Source organism: Anomaloglossus baeobatrachus, chromosome 2 (assembly GCF_048569485.1).
Source record: "Anomaloglossus baeobatrachus isolate aAnoBae1 chromosome 2, aAnoBae1.hap1, whole genome shotgun sequence".
NCBI classification, from domain to species: domain Eukaryota; kingdom Metazoa; phylum Chordata; class Amphibia; order Anura; family Aromobatidae; genus Anomaloglossus; species Anomaloglossus baeobatrachus.
The window spans coordinates 8,911,475-8,930,273 of NC_134354.1; the positions used below are offsets into that span (position 1 = coordinate 8,911,475).

General features: G+C 51.9%; 1 protein-coding gene across 1 annotated transcript in view; it reads right to left on the reverse strand.

The window, feature by feature from the left end:
• Window positions 1-12,875, reverse strand: part of FSTL1 (follistatin like 1) — a 68,856-nt gene extending 55,981 nt beyond the window's left edge. The window contains exons 1-2 of the mRNA XM_075334846.1: window positions 12,769-12,875; window positions 12,637-12,693 (exon numbers count right to left, since the gene is read on the reverse strand). Coding sequence (XP_075190961.1) covers window positions 12,637-12,693; window positions 12,769-12,771 — 60 coding nt within the window. The 5' untranslated portion in view covers window positions 12,772-12,875. The remainder of the gene's footprint in view (window positions 1-12,636; window positions 12,694-12,768) is intronic.
• Window positions 12,876-18,799: the final 5,924 nt, after the last annotated feature.

Consider the following 18,799-nt stretch of genomic DNA (forward strand, 5'->3'; position numbering starts at 1 on the left):
AACGCTCCAGTGCTGATATAACCCAGACATTACATATGTGACTGATATCAGCCCCTCTTATTATGCTCCAGTACTGATATAACCCCAGACATTACACATGTGACTGATATCAGCCCCTCTTATAACGCTCTAGTGCTCTGATATCAGCCCCTCTTATAACGCTCCAGTGCTGATATAACCTCCAGACATTACACATGTGACTGATATCAGCCCCTCTTATAACGCTCTAGTGCTCTGATATCAGCCCCTCTTATAACGCTCCAGTGCTGATATAACCCCAGACATTACATATGTGACTGATATTGGGCCCCTCTTATAACGCTCCAGTGCTGCTATAACCCCAGACATTACATATGTGACTGATATCAGCCCCTCTTATAACGCTCCAGTGCTGATATCAGCCCCTCTTATAATGCTCCAGTGCTGATATAACCCCAGATATTACACATGTGACTGATATCAGCCCCTCTTATAATGCTCCAGTGCTGATATAACCCCAGACATTACATATGTGACTGATATCAGCCCCTCTTATAATGCTCCAGTGCTGATATAACCTCCAGACATTACATATGTGACTGATATCAGCCCCTCTTATAACGCTCCAGTGCTGATATAACCCCAGACATTACATATGTGACTGATATCAGCCCCTCTTATAACGCTCCAGTGCTGATATAACCCCAGACATTACATATGTGACTGATATCAGCCCCTCTTATAATGCTCCAGTACTGATATAACCTCCAGACATTACATATGTGACTGATATCAGCCCCTCTTATAACGCTCCAGTGCTGATATAACCCCAGACATTACATATGTGACTGATATCAGCCCCTCTTATAACGCTCCAGTGCTGATATAACCCAGACATTACATATGTGACTGATATCAGCCCCTCTTATTATGCTCCAGTACTGATATAACCCCAGACATTACACATGTGACTGATATCAGCCCCTCTTATAACGCTCTAGTGCTCTGATATCAGCCCCTCTTATAACGCTCCAGTGCTGATATAACCTCCAGACATTACACATGTGACTGATATCAGCCCCTCTTATAACGCTCTAGTGCTCTGATATCAGCCCCTCTTATAACGCTCCAGTGCTGATATAACCCCAGACATTACATATGTGACTGATATTGGGCCCCTCTTATAACGCTCCAGTGCTGCTATAACCCCAGACATTACATATGTGACTGATATCAGCCCCTCTTATAACGCTCCAGTGCTGATATCAGCCCCTCTTATAATGCTCCAGTGCTGATATAACCCCAGACATTACATATGTGACTGATATCAGCCCCTCTTATAATGCTCCAGTGCTGATATAACCCCAGACATTACATATGTGACTGATATCAGCCCCTCTTATAATGCTCCAGTGCTGATATAACCTCCAGACATTACATATGTGACTGATATCAGCCCCTCTTATAACGCTCCAGTGCTGATACAACCCCAGACATTACATATGTGACTGATATCAGCCCCTCTTATAACGCTCCAGTGCTGATATAACCCCAGACATTACACATGTGACTGATATCAGCCTCTCTTATAACGCTCCAGTGCTGATATAACCTCCAGACATTACATATGTGACTGATATCAGCCCCTCTTATATTGCTCCAGTGCTGATATAACCCCAGACATTACATATGTGACTGATATCAGCCCCTCTTATAATGCTCCAGTGCTGATATAACCTCCAGACATTACATATGTGACTGATATCAGCCCCTCTTATTATGCTCCAGTACTGATATAACCCCAGACATTACACATGTGACTGATATCAGCCCCTCTTATAACGCTCTAGTGCTCTGATATCAGCCCCTCTTATAACGCTCCAGTGCTGATATAACCTCCAGACATTACACATGTGACTGATATCAGCCCCTCTTATAACGCTCTAGTGCTCTGATATCAGCCCCTCTTATAACGCTCCAGTGCTGATATAACCCCAGACATTACATATGTGACTGATATTGGGCCCCTCTTATAACGCTCCAGTGCTGCTATAACCCCAGACATTACATATGTGACTGATATCAGCCCCTCTTATAACGCTCCAGTGCTGATATCAGCCACTCTTATAATGCTCCAGTGCTGATATAACCCCAGACATTACATATGTGACTGATATCAGCCCCTCTTATAATGCTCCAGTGCTGATATAACCTCCAGACATTACATATGTGACTGATATCGGCCCCTCTTATATTGCTCCAGTGCTGATATAACCCCAGACATTACATATGTGACTGATATCAGCCCCTCTTATAATGCTCCAGTGCTGATATAACCTCCAAACATTACATATGTGACTGATATCAGCCCCTCTTATAATGCTCCAGTGCTGATATAACCCCAGACATTACATATGTGACTGATATCAGCCCCTCTTATAATGCTCCAGTGCTGATATAACCCCAGACATTACATATGTGACTGATATCAGCCCCTCTTATAATGCTCCAGTACTGATATAACCCCAGACATTACATATGTGACTGATATCAGCCCCTCTTATAACGATCTAGTGCTGATATCAGCCCCTCTTATAATGCTCCAGTGCTGATATAACCCCAGACATTACATATGTGACTGATATCAGCCCCTCTTATAATGCTCCAGTGCTGATATAACCCCAGACATTACATATGTGACTGATATCAGCCCCTCTTATAATGCTCCAGTGCTGATATAACCCCAGACATTACATATGTGACTGATATCAGCCCCTCTTATAATGCTCCAGTACTGATATAACCCCAGACATTACATATGTGACTGATATCAGCCCCTCTTATAACGATCCAGTGCTGATATCAGCCCCTCTTATAATGCTCCAGAGCTGATATAACCCCAGACATTACATATGTGACTGATATCAGCCCCTCTTATAATGCTCCAGTGCTGATATAACCCCAGACATTACATATGTGACTGATATCAGCCCCTCCTATAATGCTCCAGTGCTGCTATAACCCCAGACATTACATATGTGACTGATATCAGTCCCTCTTATAATGCTCCAGCGCTGATATAACCTCCAGACATTACATATGTGACTTATATCAGCCCCTCTTATAATGCTCCAGTGCTGATATAACCTCCAGACATTACATATGTGACTGATATCAGCCCCTCTTATAATGCTCCAGTGCTGATATAACCCCAGACATTACATATGTGACTGATATCAGCCCCTCTTATAACGCTCCAGTGCTGATATAACCCCAGACACTACATATGTGACTGATATCAGCTCCTCTTATAATGCTCCAGTGCTGATATAACCCCAGACACTACATATGTGACTGATATCAGCTCCTCTTATAATGCTCCAGTGCTGATATAACCTCTGACATTACATATGTGACTGATATCAGCCCCTCTTATAACGCTCCAGCGCTGATATAACCTCCAGACATTACATATGTGACTGATATCAGCCCCTCTTATAACGCTCCAGTGCTGATATAACCCCAGACATTACATATGTGACTGATATCAGCCCCTCTTATAATGCTCCAGTGCTGATATAACCCCAGACATTACATATGTGGCTGATATCAGCCCCTCTTATAATGCTCCAGTGCTGATATAACCCCAGACATTACATATGTGACTGATATCAGCCCCTCTTATAACGCTCCAGTGCTGATATAACCCCAGACATTACATATGTGACTGATATCAGATCCTCTTATAATGCTCCAGTGCTGATATAACCTCTGACATTACATATGTGACTGATATCAGCCCCTCTTATAACGCTCCAGCGCTGATATAACCTCCAGACATTACATATGTGACTGATATCAGCCCCTCTTATAACGCTCCAGCGCTGATATAACCTCCAGACATTACATATGTGACTGATATCAGCCCCTCTTATAACGCTCCAGTGCTGATATAACCCCAGACATTACATATGTGACTGATATCAGCCCCTCTTATAATGCTCCAGTGCTGATATAACCCCAGACATTACATATGTGGCTGATATCAGCCCCTCTTATAATGCTCCAGTGCTGATATAACCCCAGACATTACATATGTGACTGATATCAGCCCCTCTTATAACGCTCCAGCGCTGATATAACCTCCAGACATTACATATGTGACTGATATCAGCCCCTCTTATAACGCTCCAGTGCTGATATAACCCCAGACATTACATATGTGACTGATATCAGCCCCTCTTATAATGCTCCAGTGCTGATATAACCCCAGACATTACATATGTGGCTGATATCAGCCCCTCTTATAATGCTCCAGTGCTGATATAACCCAGACATTACATATGTGACTGATATCAGCTCCTCTTATAATGCTCCAGTGCTGATATAACCCCAGACATTACATATGTGACTGATATCAGCCCCTCTTATAACGCTCCAGTGCTGATATCAGCCCCTCTTATAATGCTCCAGTGCTGATATAACCTCCAGACATTACATATGTGACTGATATCAGCCCCTCTTATAACGCTCCAGTACTGATATAACCTCCAGACATTACATATGTGACTGATATCAGCCCCTCTTATAACGCTCCAGTACTGATATAACCCCAGACATTACATATGTGACTGATATCAGCCCCTCTTATAACGCTCCAGTGCTGATATAACCCCAGACATTACATATGTGACTGATATCAGCCCCTCTTATAATGCTCCAGTACTGATATAACCTCCAGACATTACATATGTGACTGATATCAGCCCCTCTTATAACGCTCCAGTGCTGATATAACCCCAGACATTACATATGTGACTGATATCAGCCCCTCTTATAATGCTCCAGTACTGATATAACCCCAGACATTACATATGTGACTGATATCAGCCCCTCTTATAATGCTCCAGTGCTGATATAACCCCAGACATTACATATGTGACTGATATCAGCCCCTCTTATAATGCTCCAGTACTGATATAACCTCCAGACATTACATATGTGACTGATATCAGCCCCTCTTATAACGCTCCAGTGCTGATATAACCCCAGACATTACATATGTGACTGATATCAGCCCCTCTTATAATGCTCCAGTGCTGATATAACCCAGACATTACATATGTGACTGACATCAGCCCCTCTTATAACGCTCCAGTGCTGATATAACCTCCAGATATTACATATGTGACTGATATCAGCTCCTCTTATAATGCTCCAGTGCTGATATAACCCCAGACATTACATATGTGACTGATATCAGCTCCTCTTATAATGCTCCAGTGCTGATATAACCCCAGACATTACATATGTGACTGATATCAGCCCCTCTTATAACGCTCCAGTGCTGATATCAGCCCCTCTTATAATGCTCCAGTGCTGATATAACCCCAGACATTACATATGTGACTGATATCAGCCCCTCTTATAACGCTCCAGTGCTGATATCAGCCCCTCTTATAATGCTCCAGTGCTGATATAACCCCAGACATTACATATGTGACTGATATCAGCCCCTCTTATAATGCTCCAGTGCTGATATAACCCCAGACATTACATATGTGACTGATATCAGCCCCTCTTATAACGCTCCAGTGCTGATATAACCCCAGACATTACATATGTGACTGATATCAGCCCCTCTTATAACGCTGCAGTGCTGATATAACCTCCAGACATTACATATGTGACTGATATCCGCCTCTTATAACGCTCCGGTGCTGATATCAGCTGTGTATCCGGGTCCCGCTCTCGGCACCTCTGGGTGACAGCTGTATTTGCGGGGACGTGTGGACTTTGCAGGAATTCCTGACAGTTACACATTATATTGGCGCCCCCCGGGGGGATTCACTCTGTAAACAGGTGTAGAGCTGTGTGAAGCCCCTTGAGATCCGGCCCCAGCATTCACTGCTGCAGGCTGCCGGCACTCAGAGGGTTAACAGCGCAGATTCCAGACATCGCCCTGTCCAGTGTACGCAATGCCCAGGTGGGCAAACACTAGTCACAGCTCGGGTGGGCCCCACAATCCTCCCAGTGACCCCCATCTGTGCAGCCGGCGGCCAAGGCTGAGTCATTGGAGACGCTCCAACACCGCACCCTCCGCACACAGATGTAGCAGAGCTGACCACAGGAGCTGACAATCTAATGGTGGGGGGTGCGTAATAATAGGAGGAGACTGCACATTACACATCACTGGGCCTAAGAGCTGACAATCTAATGGTGGGGGGTGCGTGATAATAGGGTGCGACTGCACATATCACATCACTGGGCCTAAGAGCTGACAATCTAATGATGGAGGGTGCGTGATAATAGGGGGCAACTGCACATATCACATCACTGGGCCTAAGAGCTGACAATCTAATGGTGGAGGGTGCATGATAATAGGGTGCGACTGCACATATCACATCACTGGGCCTAAGAGCTGACAATCTAATGGTGGGGGGTGCGTGATAATAGGGTGCGACTGCACATATCACATCACTGGGCCTAAGAGCTGACAATCTAATGATGGAGGGTGCGTGATAATAGGGGGCAACTGCACATATCACATCACTGGGCCTAAGAGCTGACAATCTAATGGTGGAGGGTGCATGATAATAGGGTGCGACTGCACATATCACATCACTGGGCCTAAGAGCTGACAATCTAATGGTGGAGGGTGCGTGATAATAGGGTACGACTGTACATAACACATCACTGGGCCTAAGAGCTGACAATCTAATGGTGGAGGGTGCGTGATAATAGGGTGCGACTGTACATAACACATCACTGGGCCTAAGAGCTGACAATCTAATGGTGGAGGTTATGTGATAATAGGAGGCGACCGCACAGAACACATCACTGGGCCTAAGAGCTGACAATCTAATGATGGAGGGTGCGTGATAATAGGAGGCGACTGCACATATCACATCACTGGGCCTAAGAGCTGACAATCTAATGGTGGAGGGTGCGTGATAATAGGAGGCGACTGCACATTACACATCACTGGGCCTAAGAGCTGACAATCTAATGGTGGGGGGTGCGTGATAATAGGAGGCGACTGCACATATCACATCACTGGGCCTAAGAGCTGACAATCTAATGGTGGAGGGTGCGTGATAATAGGGTGCGACTGCACATTACACATCACTGGGCCTAAGAGCTGACAATCTAATGGTGGAGGGTGCGTGATAATAGGGTGCGACTGCACATTACACATCACTGGGCCTAAGAGCTGACAATCTAATGGTGGAGGGTGCGTGATAATAGGGTGCGACTGCACATTACACATCACTGGGCCTAAGAGCTGACAATCTAATGGTGGAGGGTGCGTGATAATAGGGTACGACTGCACATTACACATCACTGGGCCTAAGAGCTGACAATCTAATGGTGGAGGGTGCGTGATAATAGGGTGCGACTGCACATTACACATAACTGGGCCTAAGAGCTGACAATCTAATTCTGTTCTATGCACTGTAAACCTGATGAGGGGAGTGTTACAAATCCTCGCTGGGCTCCAGAGCTCGCACTCCAGTGGATCTTGTGGGCGGAGGTCTCACTTATATCTATTCCAGATGTATGGCAGATACCGAAGGACGAGACCCCGGGGAGCAGGAGGAGAAGAATGTAGTGATACACAAGGTTTATGGGGGGCACAGAGGCGGCATCCGGGGGTCAGTCCAGGACACCACGGGCGGGGGCCCCAGATACTGATCATGGCGCTCCATAGACCAAGAATGGCAGCGCTCATTAACCCTTCCTGCACTGCAGCAGTGAATTATTACATTGCAGTGCCCTAGAGACTGGGGAGCAGAGGAGGGAGCCGGGGTGTACTCTCTTGTACGGTCATATTGTGAGACTAGATGGTGCCATTATATTGTACCGTAATATACTGTGTCATTATATTAGGACCATAGCATTTCACAATGTGATGTTGGCGGTATGACTATTATATGGCAGTATTATATTACACTGTGACTATGTTATTACGTTGTGTCATCACATTATCATCCCTGTGTATCTGGCGGTGTCCAGCGCTGTGTGCACAGTCCAGACCCCCGCACACGGTCCAGACCCCCGCACACGGTCCAGACCCCCGCACACGGTCCAGACCCCCGCACACGGTCCAGACCCCTCACACGCTCCAGACCCCTGCACACGCTCCAGACCCCCGCACACGCTCCAGACCCCCGCACACGGTCCAGACCCCCGCACACACTCCGGACCCCCGCACACGCTCCAGACCCCCGCACACGCTCCAGACCCCCGCACACGGTCCAGACCCCCGCACACGCTCCAGACCCCCGCACACGGTCCAGACCCCCGCACACGGTCCAGACCCCTGCACACGGTCCAGACCCCCGCACACGGTCCAGACCCCTGCACACAGTCGCCCCCTTGTCGCTCTGTAGCCCCCCCGGGTCTGACATCATTCGCCTCCTCCCCATTTCCTCCAGGTGTCAGACGTTCTGTTTCCAATTATTCACACTGTATTCACAGCTCCAGCACGGTAAGAGTTAAGTCTCCTATTAACCCTGCGTAGGCTGGAGACGCCTGAGGGGGAATATACACCAACCCGAGACCCAAAATACAGTGTGCTGAGTGTCGGCCTCTGGGCACAGGGGCCCGGGGGGTTGGGGCCCATTTCTATCTCCAAAGCAGCTGGAATTGTGCACTATGATGAGCTCTTGGGCTGCACAGGGCCCTTATACTCCTCTTACACAGGGGCCCCGTCTGTCTGTGCCCTCCAGAGCTCAGAGTGGTCACAAGTTCTGTGAGTGACCCCTCCATGGATGAGAAGCCCCCACACATTGTGAGTGACCCCCTCCATGGATGAGAAGCCCCCACACATTGTGAGTGACCCCCTCCATGGATGAGAAGCCCCCACACATTGTGAGTGACCCCCTCCATGGATGAGAAGCCCCCACACATCATGAGTGACCCCCTCCATGGATGAGAAGCCCCCACACATTGTGAGTGACCCCTCCATGGATGAGAAGCCCCCACACATTGTGATTGACCCCCTCCATGGATGAGAAGCCCCCACATATAGTGAGTGACCCCCTCCATGGATGAGAAGCCCCCACACATTGTGAGTGACCCCTCCATGGATGAGAAGCCCCCACACATTGTGATTGACCCCCTCCATGGATGAGAAGCCCCCACATATAGTGAGTGACCCCTCCATGGATGAGAAGCCCCCACACATTGTGAGTGACCCCCTCCATGGATGAGAAGCCCCCACACATTGTGATTGACCCCCTCCATGGATGAGAAGCCCCCACATATTGTGAGTGACCCCTCCATGGATGAGAAGCCCCCACACATTGTGAGTGACCCCCTCCATGGATGAGAAGCCCCCACACATTGTGATTGACCCCCTCCATGGATGAGAAGCCCCCACATATAGTGAGTGACCCCTCCATGGATGAGAAGCCCCCACACATTGTGATTGACCCCCTCCATGGATGAGAAGCCCCCACATATAGTGAGGGACCCCCTCCATGGATGAGAAGCCCCCACACATTGTGATTGACCCCCTCCATGGATGAGAAGCCCCCACACATTGTGATTGACCCCCTCCATGGATGAGAAGCCCCCACACATTGTGATTGACCCCCTCCATGGATGAGAAGCCCCCACATATAGTGAGGGACCCCCTCCATGGATGAGAAGCCCCCACACATTGTGATTGACCCCCTCCATGGATGAGAAGCCCCCACATATAGTGAGGGACCCCCTCCATGGATGAGAAGCCCCCACACATTGTGATTGACCCCCTCCATGGATGAGAAGCCCCCATATATTGTGAGTGACCCCCTCCATGGATGAGAAGCCCCCACACATTGTGAGTGACCCCCTCCATGGATGAGAAGCCCCCACATATTGTGAGTGACCCCCTCCATGGGTGAGAAGCCCCCACATATTGTGAGTGACCCCTCCATGGATGAGAAGCCTCCACACATTGTGAGTGACCCCCTCCATGGGTGAGAAGCCCCCACATATTGTGAGTGACCCCCTCCATGGATGAGAAGCCCCCACACATTGTGAGTAACCCCCTCCATGGATGAGAAGCCCCTATACATTGTGAGTGACCCCCTCCATGGATGAGAAGCCTCCACATAATGTGAGTGACCCCCTCCATGGATGAGAAACCCCCACACATTGTGAGTGACCCCTCCATGAATGAGAAACCCCCACACATTGTGAGTGACCCCCTATATGGATGAGAAGCCCCCACATATTGTGAGTGACCCCCTCCATGGATGAGAAGCCCCCATACATTGTGAGTGACCCCCTTCATGGATGAGAAGCCTCCACACATTGTGAGTGACCCCCTCCATGGATGAGAAGCCCCCACACATTGTGATTGACCCCCTCCATGGATGAGAAGCCCCCATATATTGTGAGTGATCCCCTCCATGGATGAGAAGCCCCCACACATCGTGATTGACCCTCTCCATGGATGACAAGCCCCCATATATTGTGAGTGACCCCCTCCATGGATGAGAAGCCCCCACACATTGTGAGTGACCCCCTCCATGGATGAGAAGCCCCCACATATTGTGAGTGACCCCCTCCATGGATGAGAAGCCCCCATACATTGTGAGTGACCCCCTCCATGGATGAGAAGCCCCCACATATTGTGAGTGACCCCCTCCATGAATGAGAAGCCCCCACATATTGTGAGTGACACCTCCATGGATGAGAAGCCCCCACACATTGTGAGTGACCCCTCCATGGATGAGAAGCCCCCATACATTGTGAGTGACCCCCCTCCATGGATGAGAAGCCCCCACACATTGTGAGTGACCCCCTCCATGGATGAGAAGCCCCCATACATTGTGAGTGACCCCCTCTATGGATGAGAAGCCTCCACATAATGTGAGTGACCCCCTCCATGGATGAGAAGCCCCCACACATTGTGAGTGACCCCCTCCATGGATGAGAAGCCCCCACACATTGTGATTGACCCCCTCCATGGATGAGAAGCCCCCACATATTGTGAGTGACCCCCTCCATGGATGAGAAGCCCCCACACGAGTGGTGTCATCAATCTTTACTGTTGGCAGACACTGGGCTCACGGCAGCGTCACCGGCAGCGGCAGCTTCTGATAATCACCTTCCTAATGTCCTAAACAATCTGAAGGGGCTTCATCAGATAAAGTAACCCCCCTCCTCCGTCCTCTGTGGTCCAATCCCTGCACCCCCTGCAGAATGTCCGTCTGTCCTTGATGTTTTTCTTGGAGAGAATTGTTTTTTTGCTGCCCTTTTTCACACCAGACCTCCAAAATCCTTCTCCTCGCTGTGCGTGCAGATGTGCTGAAAATCTGCCGCTGCCATTCCTGAGCAAGCTCTGCACTGGGCTGATCCCACAGCTAAATCCTCTTTAGAAGTTGGTCCTAGCACTCACTAGACTTTCTTTTGCACCCTGACAACTTTTCCATAGCAACTGAACCTCTCTCGTCCAAGTTGTCAATGATCTGATAACTGGTTGATTTAGGGGCAATGTTACAGAGAGCAATGTCCTTGCCTGTAAAGCCCTTTAGATGCAAAGAAATCAGGACTGCACACGTGTCCTTGGAGATAACCGTGGTTAATAGAAGACACTGATTTCAGCACAACCATTATAAGCCCGCCGGCTGTTATAATCTGCCACTTGTCGGGTGACATCAGCCGCCTTGTCCTCATTATCACTTTCTCCTGAGCTAATGAGCAGATTTCGGGACTGATGGTGGCCAATCACCTTGTGGCTGAAAATCGTGGCCTTTTTGTGATTCAGATAATTTTTCTGGCAAGAAATGACTTCGCAATTTTCTACAATTCATCCGATCGCTGCGCGACAATGCAAATTGTCCCCATAAACAGCGCGAACGGGAGAAGCAGGAACATGTGGCCGGACTGTGAGGGGTTAATATACCAGGCACGCACCCCTCATACATAAAGGGGGGCGTCTACAGCACTTTATATACAGGACGGGGATAATTGTGTATTAGAGGGGAAATCTCCTGGATACTTCTGCACCCCAAATCTCAGATACTGATATACAGGAAACAATGTAACGAGTCTGAGCCCAGAGAGAAGCCCCCGGAGGAGAAGATGCAGCGCTCAGAACTAGGGGGGCAGAGTGTTGGGGGAGCAGGGCTGGAGGTGCAAAATGTTGGGGGACCAGGGGTGGAGGTGCAGAGTGTTGGGGCCCAGGACTGGGGGTGCAGAGTGTTGGGGGCCCGGGGTTGAGGGTGCAGAGTGTCGGGGGGCCCAGGGCTGGGGGTACAGAGTGTTGGGGCCCAGGGTTGGGGGGTAGAGTGATGGGGGCCCAGGGTTGGGGGTGCAGAGTGTTGGGGGGCCCAGGGCTGGGGGTGCAGAGTGTTGTGGGCCCGGGGCTGGGAATGCAGAGTGTCGGGGGGCCCAGGGCTGAGAGTGCAGAGTGTTGGGGGTCCCAGGACATGAGGTGCAGAATGTTGGGGGCCCCAGGCTGGGGGTCCAGAGTTATGGGGCCCAGAGCTGGGGTTGCAGAGTGTTGGGGGCCCTGGGTTGGGGGTGCAGAGTTATGGGGGCCCAGGGGCTGGGGGTGCAGAGTGTTGGGGTCTCAGGGGCTGGGGGTGCAGAGTGTTGGGGTCCCAGGGGCTGGGGGTGCAGAGTGTTGGGGTCCCAGGGTCGGGGGTCTGTACATACCTGAGCCTGGGAGCAGGACAGGGCCAGCAGCAGCAGCAGGGGGGCAGTCCTCAGGAGCTGGGGGCACAGACAGCAGATTAGTGGGGGCAGCTGGAGGCAGAGGGGTCGGTGTTCGGGGGGCTCAGTACTCACCATGGCGGCAGCACCGGGGTCTGTTCTGTGTCCTGCGGAGGAGATGATTGTCCTGTGAGGGCTGCGGAGCTGCAACTGTATCCAAAATGTCTCCCCTCCCCCATCCCTGTCCCCTCCTCTCTGCCGCCCCCTCATTCTGCACAGGGTCCTCCTCCTGCCTGCGCCTGTGTATACCCCCTATATACACCCCCAACCAACCCAGACACCCCCGCCCCCATTACTGCATCAACCACCCTCATCATCTGCTTCCACAAATACAGTCCTCCTATCACCCCCATCCTCCTGCCCCCCCTTACTGTCCTCCTATCACCCCCATCATTACTGTCCTCCTATCACCCCCATCCTCCTGTCTCCCCCTTACTGTCCTCCTATCACCCCCATCCTCCTGCCCCCCCTTACTGTCCTCCTATCACCCCCATCATTACTGTCCTCCTATCACCCCCATCCTCCTGTCTCCCCCTTACTGTCCTCCTATCACCCCCATCCTCCTGCCCCCCCTTACTGTCCTCCTATCACCCCCATCATTACTGTCCTCCTATCACCCCATCCTCCTGTCCCCCCCCTTACTGTCCTTCTATCACTCCCATCCTCCTGTCCCCCCCTTACTGTCTTCCTATCACCCCCATCCTCCTGCCCGCCCTTACTGTCCTCCTATCACCCCCATCATTACTGTCCTCCTATCACCCCCATCCTCCTGTCTCCCCCACTACTGTCCTCCTATCACCCCATCCTCCTGTCCCCCCCTTACTGTCCTCCTATATCCCCCATCCTCCTGTCCCCCCCTTACTGTCCTTCTATCACTCCCATCCTCCTGTCCCCCCCTTACTGTCTTCCTATCACCCCCATCCTCCTGCCCGCCCTTACTGTCCTCCTATCACCCCCATCATTACTGTCCTCCTATCACCCCCATCCTCCTGTCTCCCCCACTACTGTCCTCCTATCACCCCCATCCTCCTGTCCCCCCCCTTACTGTCCTCCTATCACCCCATCCTCCTGTCCCCCGCTTACTGTCCTCCTATCACCCCATCCTCCTGTCCCCCGCTTACTGTCCTATCACTTCCATCCTCCTGTCCCCCCCTTACTGTCCTCCTATCACCCCCATCCTCCTGTCCCCCCCTTACTGTCCTCCTATGACCCCCATCCTTACTGTCCTCCTATCACCCCCATCCTCCTGTCCCCCCCCTTACTGTCCTCCTATCACTCCCATCCTCCTGTCTCCCCCTTACTGTCCTCCTATCACTTCCATCCTCCTGTCCCCCCCTTACTGTCCTCCTATCACCCCCATCCTCCTGTCCCCCCCTTACTGTCCTCCTATCACCCCCATCCTCCTGTCTCCCCCTTACTGTCCTACTATCACCCCCATCTTCCTGTCCCCCCCCTTACTGTCCTCCTATCACCCCCATCCTCCTGTCTCCCCCTTACTGTCCTCCTATCACCCCCATCCTCCTGTCTCCCCCTTACTGTCCTACTATCACCCCCATCCTCCTGCCCCCCCCCTTACTGTCCTCCTATCACCCCCATCCTCCTGTTCCCCCCTTACTGTCCTCCTATCACCCCCAGCCTCCTGTCTCCCCCTTACTGTCCTACTATCACCCCCATCCTCCTGTCTCCCCCTTACTGTCCTACTATCACCCCCATCCTCCTGTCCCCCCCTTACTGTCCTCCTATCACCCCCATCCTCCTGTTCCCCCCTTACTGTCCTCCTATCACCCCCAGCCTCCTGTCTCCCCCTTACTGTCCTACTATCACCCCCATCCTCCTGTCTCCCCCTTACTGTCCTCCTATCACCTCCATCCTCCTGTCCCCCTCTTACTGTCCTCCTATCACCCCCATCCTCCTGTCCCCCCCTTACTGTCCTCCTATCACCCCCATCCTCCTGTCCCCCCCTTACTGTCCTGCTATCACCCCCATCCTCCTGTCCCCCCCTTACTGTCCTCCTATCACCCCCATCCTCCTGTCTCCCCCTTACTGTCCTCCTATCACCCCCATCCTCCTGTCTCCCCCTTACTGTCCTCCTATCACCCTCATCCTCCTGTCCCCCCCTTACTGGCCTCCTATCACCCCCATCCTCCTGTCTCCCCCTTACTGTCCTCCTATCACCCCCATCCTTCTGTCCGCCCCTTACTGTCCTATCACTCCCATCCTCCTGCCCCCCCCTTACTGTCCTCCTATCACCCCCATACTCCTGTCCCCCTCCTTACTGTCCTCCTATCACCCCCATCCTCCTGTCCCCCCCTTACTGTCCTCCTATCACCCCCATCCTCCTGTCCCCCCCTTACTGTCCTCCTATCACCCTCATCCTCCTGTCCCCCCCTTACTGTCCTCCTATCACTTCCATCCTCCTGTCTCCCCCTTACTGTCCTCCTATCACCCCCATACCCCTGTCTCCCTCTTACTGTCCTCCTATCACCCCCATCCTCCTGTCCCCCCCTTACTGTCCTCCTATCACCCCCATCCTTCTGTCCGCCCCTTACTGTCCTATCACTCCCATCCTCCTGTCCCCCCCCTTACTGTCCTCCTATCACCCCCATACTCCTGTCCCCCTCCTTACTGTCCTCCTATCACCCCCATCCTCCTGTCCCCCCCTTACTGTCCTCCTATCACCCCCATCCTCCTGTCCCCCCCTTACTGTCCTCCTATCACCCTCATCCTCCTGTCCCCCCCTTACTGTCCTCCTATCACTTCCATCCTCCTGTCTCCCCCTTACTGTCCTCCTATCACCCCCATACCCCTGTCTCCCTCTTACTGTCCTCCTATCACCCCCATCCTCCTGTCCCCCCCTTACTGTCCTCCTATCACCCCCATCCTCCTGTCCCCCCCTTACTGTCCTCCTATCACCCCCATCCTCCTGTTCCCCCCTTACTGTCCTCCTATCACCCCCAGCCTCCTGTCTCCCCCTTACTGTCCTACTATCACCCCCATCCTCCTGTCTCCCCCTTACTGTCCTCCTATCACCTCCATCCTCCTGTCCCCCTCTTACTGTCCTCCTATCACCCCTATCCTCCTGTCCCCCCCTTACTGTCCTCCTATCACCCCCATCCTCCTGTCCCCCCCTTACTGTCCTGCTATCACCCCCATCCTCCTGTCCCCCCCTTACTGTCCTCCTATCACCCCCATCCTCCTGTCTCCCCCTTACTGTCCTCCTATCACCCCCATCCTCCTGTCTCCCCCTTACTGTCCTCCTATCACCCTCATCCTCCTGTCCCCCCCTTACTGGCCTCCTATCACCCCCATCCTCCTGTCTCCCCCTTACTGTCCTCCTATCACCCCCATCCTTCTGTCCCCCCCTTACTGTCCTATCACTCCCATCCTCCTGTCCCCCCCCTTACTGTCCTCCTATCACCCCCATACTCCTGTCCCCCCCCTTACTGTCCTCCTATCACCCCCATACTCCTGTCCCCCTCCTTACTGTCCTCCTATCACCCCCATCCTCCTGTCCCCCCCCTTACTGTCCTCCTATCACCCCCATACTCCTGTCCCCCTCCTTACTGTCCTCCTATCACCCCCATCCTCCTGTCCCCCCCTTACTGTCCTGCTATCACCCCCATCCTCCTGTCCCCCCCTTACTGTCCTCCTATCACCCCCATCCTCCTGTCTCCCCCTTACTGTCCTCCTATCACCCCCATCCTCCTGTCTCCCCCTTACTGTCCTCCTATCACCCTCATCCTCCTGTCCCCCCCTTACTGGCCTCCTATCACCCCCATCCTCCTGTCTCCCCCTTACTGTCCTCCTATCACCCCCATCCTTCTGTCCCCCCCTTACTGTCCTATCACTCCCATCCTCCTGTCCCCCTCTTACTGTCCTCCTATCACCCCCATCCTCCTGTCCCCCCCCTTACTGTCCTCCTATCACCCCCATACTCCTGTCCCCCTCCTTACTGTCCTCCTATCACCCCCATCCTCCTGTCCCCCCCCTTACTGTCCTCCTATCACCCCCATACTCCTGTCCCCCTCCTTACTGTCCTCCTATCACCCCCATCCTCCTGTCCCCCCCCTTACTGTCCTCCTATCACCCCCATCCTCCTGTCCCCCCCCTTACTGTCCTCCTATCACCCCATCCTCCTGTCTCCCCCTTACTGTCCTCCTATCACCCCCATCCTCCTGTCTCCCCCTTACTGTCCTCCTATCACCCCCATACCCCTGTCTCCCTCTTACTGTCCTCCTATCACCCCCATACTCCTGTCCCCCCCCTTACTGTCCTCCTATCACCCCCATCCTCCTGTCCCCCTCTTACTGTCCTCCTATCACCCCCATACTCCTCTCACCCCTTACTGTCCTACTATCACCCCCATCCTCCTGTCCCCCTCTTACTGTCCTCCTATCACCCCCATCCTCCTGTCCCCCCCTTACTGTCCTCCTATCACCCCCATCCTCCTGTCCCCCCCCTTACTGTCCTCCTATCACCCCAATCCTCCTGTCTCCCCCATTACTGTCCTCCTATCACCCCCATCCTCCTGCCTCCCCCTTCAAGAAAATCTATTGCTCCCTGTTATCAGCCACTCTAGGTGTTATTCCATTACTTCTCATCATCATACTCCGGGTGTAACATCAGGGGACACAACAGTGAGAATTACCCCGAGGAGCCCCGAAATTACAGTCCACACCCATGATGCAATATGTTCCGGAGACAGCGCCCCCCGCTAATTGTATCTGTATCAAATGCTATCGTGTGTGTGTGATACTGTCTGCTGAGCCGTGTATCTAATCCTCTCCTGTGTGATACTGTCTGCTGAGCCGTGTATCTAATCCTCTCCTGTGTGATACTGTCTGCTGACCTGTGTATCTAATCCTCTCCTGTGTGATACTGTCTGCTGAGCTGTGTATCTAATCCTCTCCTGTGTGATACTGTCTGCTGAGCTGTGTATCTAATCCTCTCCTGTGTGATACTGTCTGCTGAGCTGTGTATCTAATCCTATCCTGTGTGATACTGTCTGCTGAGCCGTGTATCTAATCCTCTCCTGTGTGATACTGTCTGCTGAGCTGTGTATCTAATCCTATCCTGTGTGATACTGTCTGCACAGCTGTGTATCTAATCCTCTCCTGTGTGATACTGTCTGCTCAGCTGTGTATCTAATCCTCTCCTGTGTGATACTGTCTGCTGAGCCGTGTATCTAATCCTCTCCTGTGTGATACTGTCTGCTGAGCTGTGTATCTAATCCTCTCCTGTGTGATACTGTCTGCTGAGCTGTGTATCTAATCCTATCCTGTGTGATACTGTCTGCACAGCTGTGTATCTAATCCTCTCCTGTGTGATACTGTCTGCTCAGCTGTGTATCTAATCCTCTCCTGTGTGATACTGTCTGCTGAGCCGTGTATCTAATCCTCTCCTGTGTGATACTGTCTGCTGAGCTGTGTATCTAATCCTCTCATGTGTGATACTGTCTGCTCAGCTGTGTATCTAATCCTCTCCTGTGTGATACTGTCTGCTGAGCTGTGTATCTAATCCTCTCCTGTGTGATACTGTCTGCTCAGCTGTGTATCTAATCCTATCCTGTGTGATACTGTCTGCTGAGCTGTGTATCTAATCCTCTCCTGTGTGATACTGTCTGCTGAGCTGTGTATCTAATCCTCTCCTGTGTGATACTGATCGCCGCCTCCCCCATTGTCTCTCTGGTCGGGGTGCGGTTACTTTCTGACGGGTTTAGGACATTTTCTCCGTTATGACTTCACCCCTCCAGAGGCCGGAGGGCGGCTCTCGGTGACTCCCTGTGACCTCCTCTTGCTCACTGTGATCCCCTTTGGTTCTGTTACTCCGTCTAAATCTCTGTGACTCCCTATGACCCCCTCTGGCTCGCTATGACTCCCTGTGACCCCCTCTGGCTCGCTGAGAGTCCCTGTGACCCCCTCTGGCTCGCTGAGACTCCCTGTGACCCCCTCTGGCTCGCTGAGACTCCCTGTGACCCCCTCTGGCTCGCTATGACTCCCTGTGACCCCCATCTGGCTCGCTGTGACTCCCTGTGACCCCCCTTTGGCTCGCTGTGACTCCCTGTGACCCCCATCTGGCTCGCTGTGACTCCCTGTGACCCCCTCTG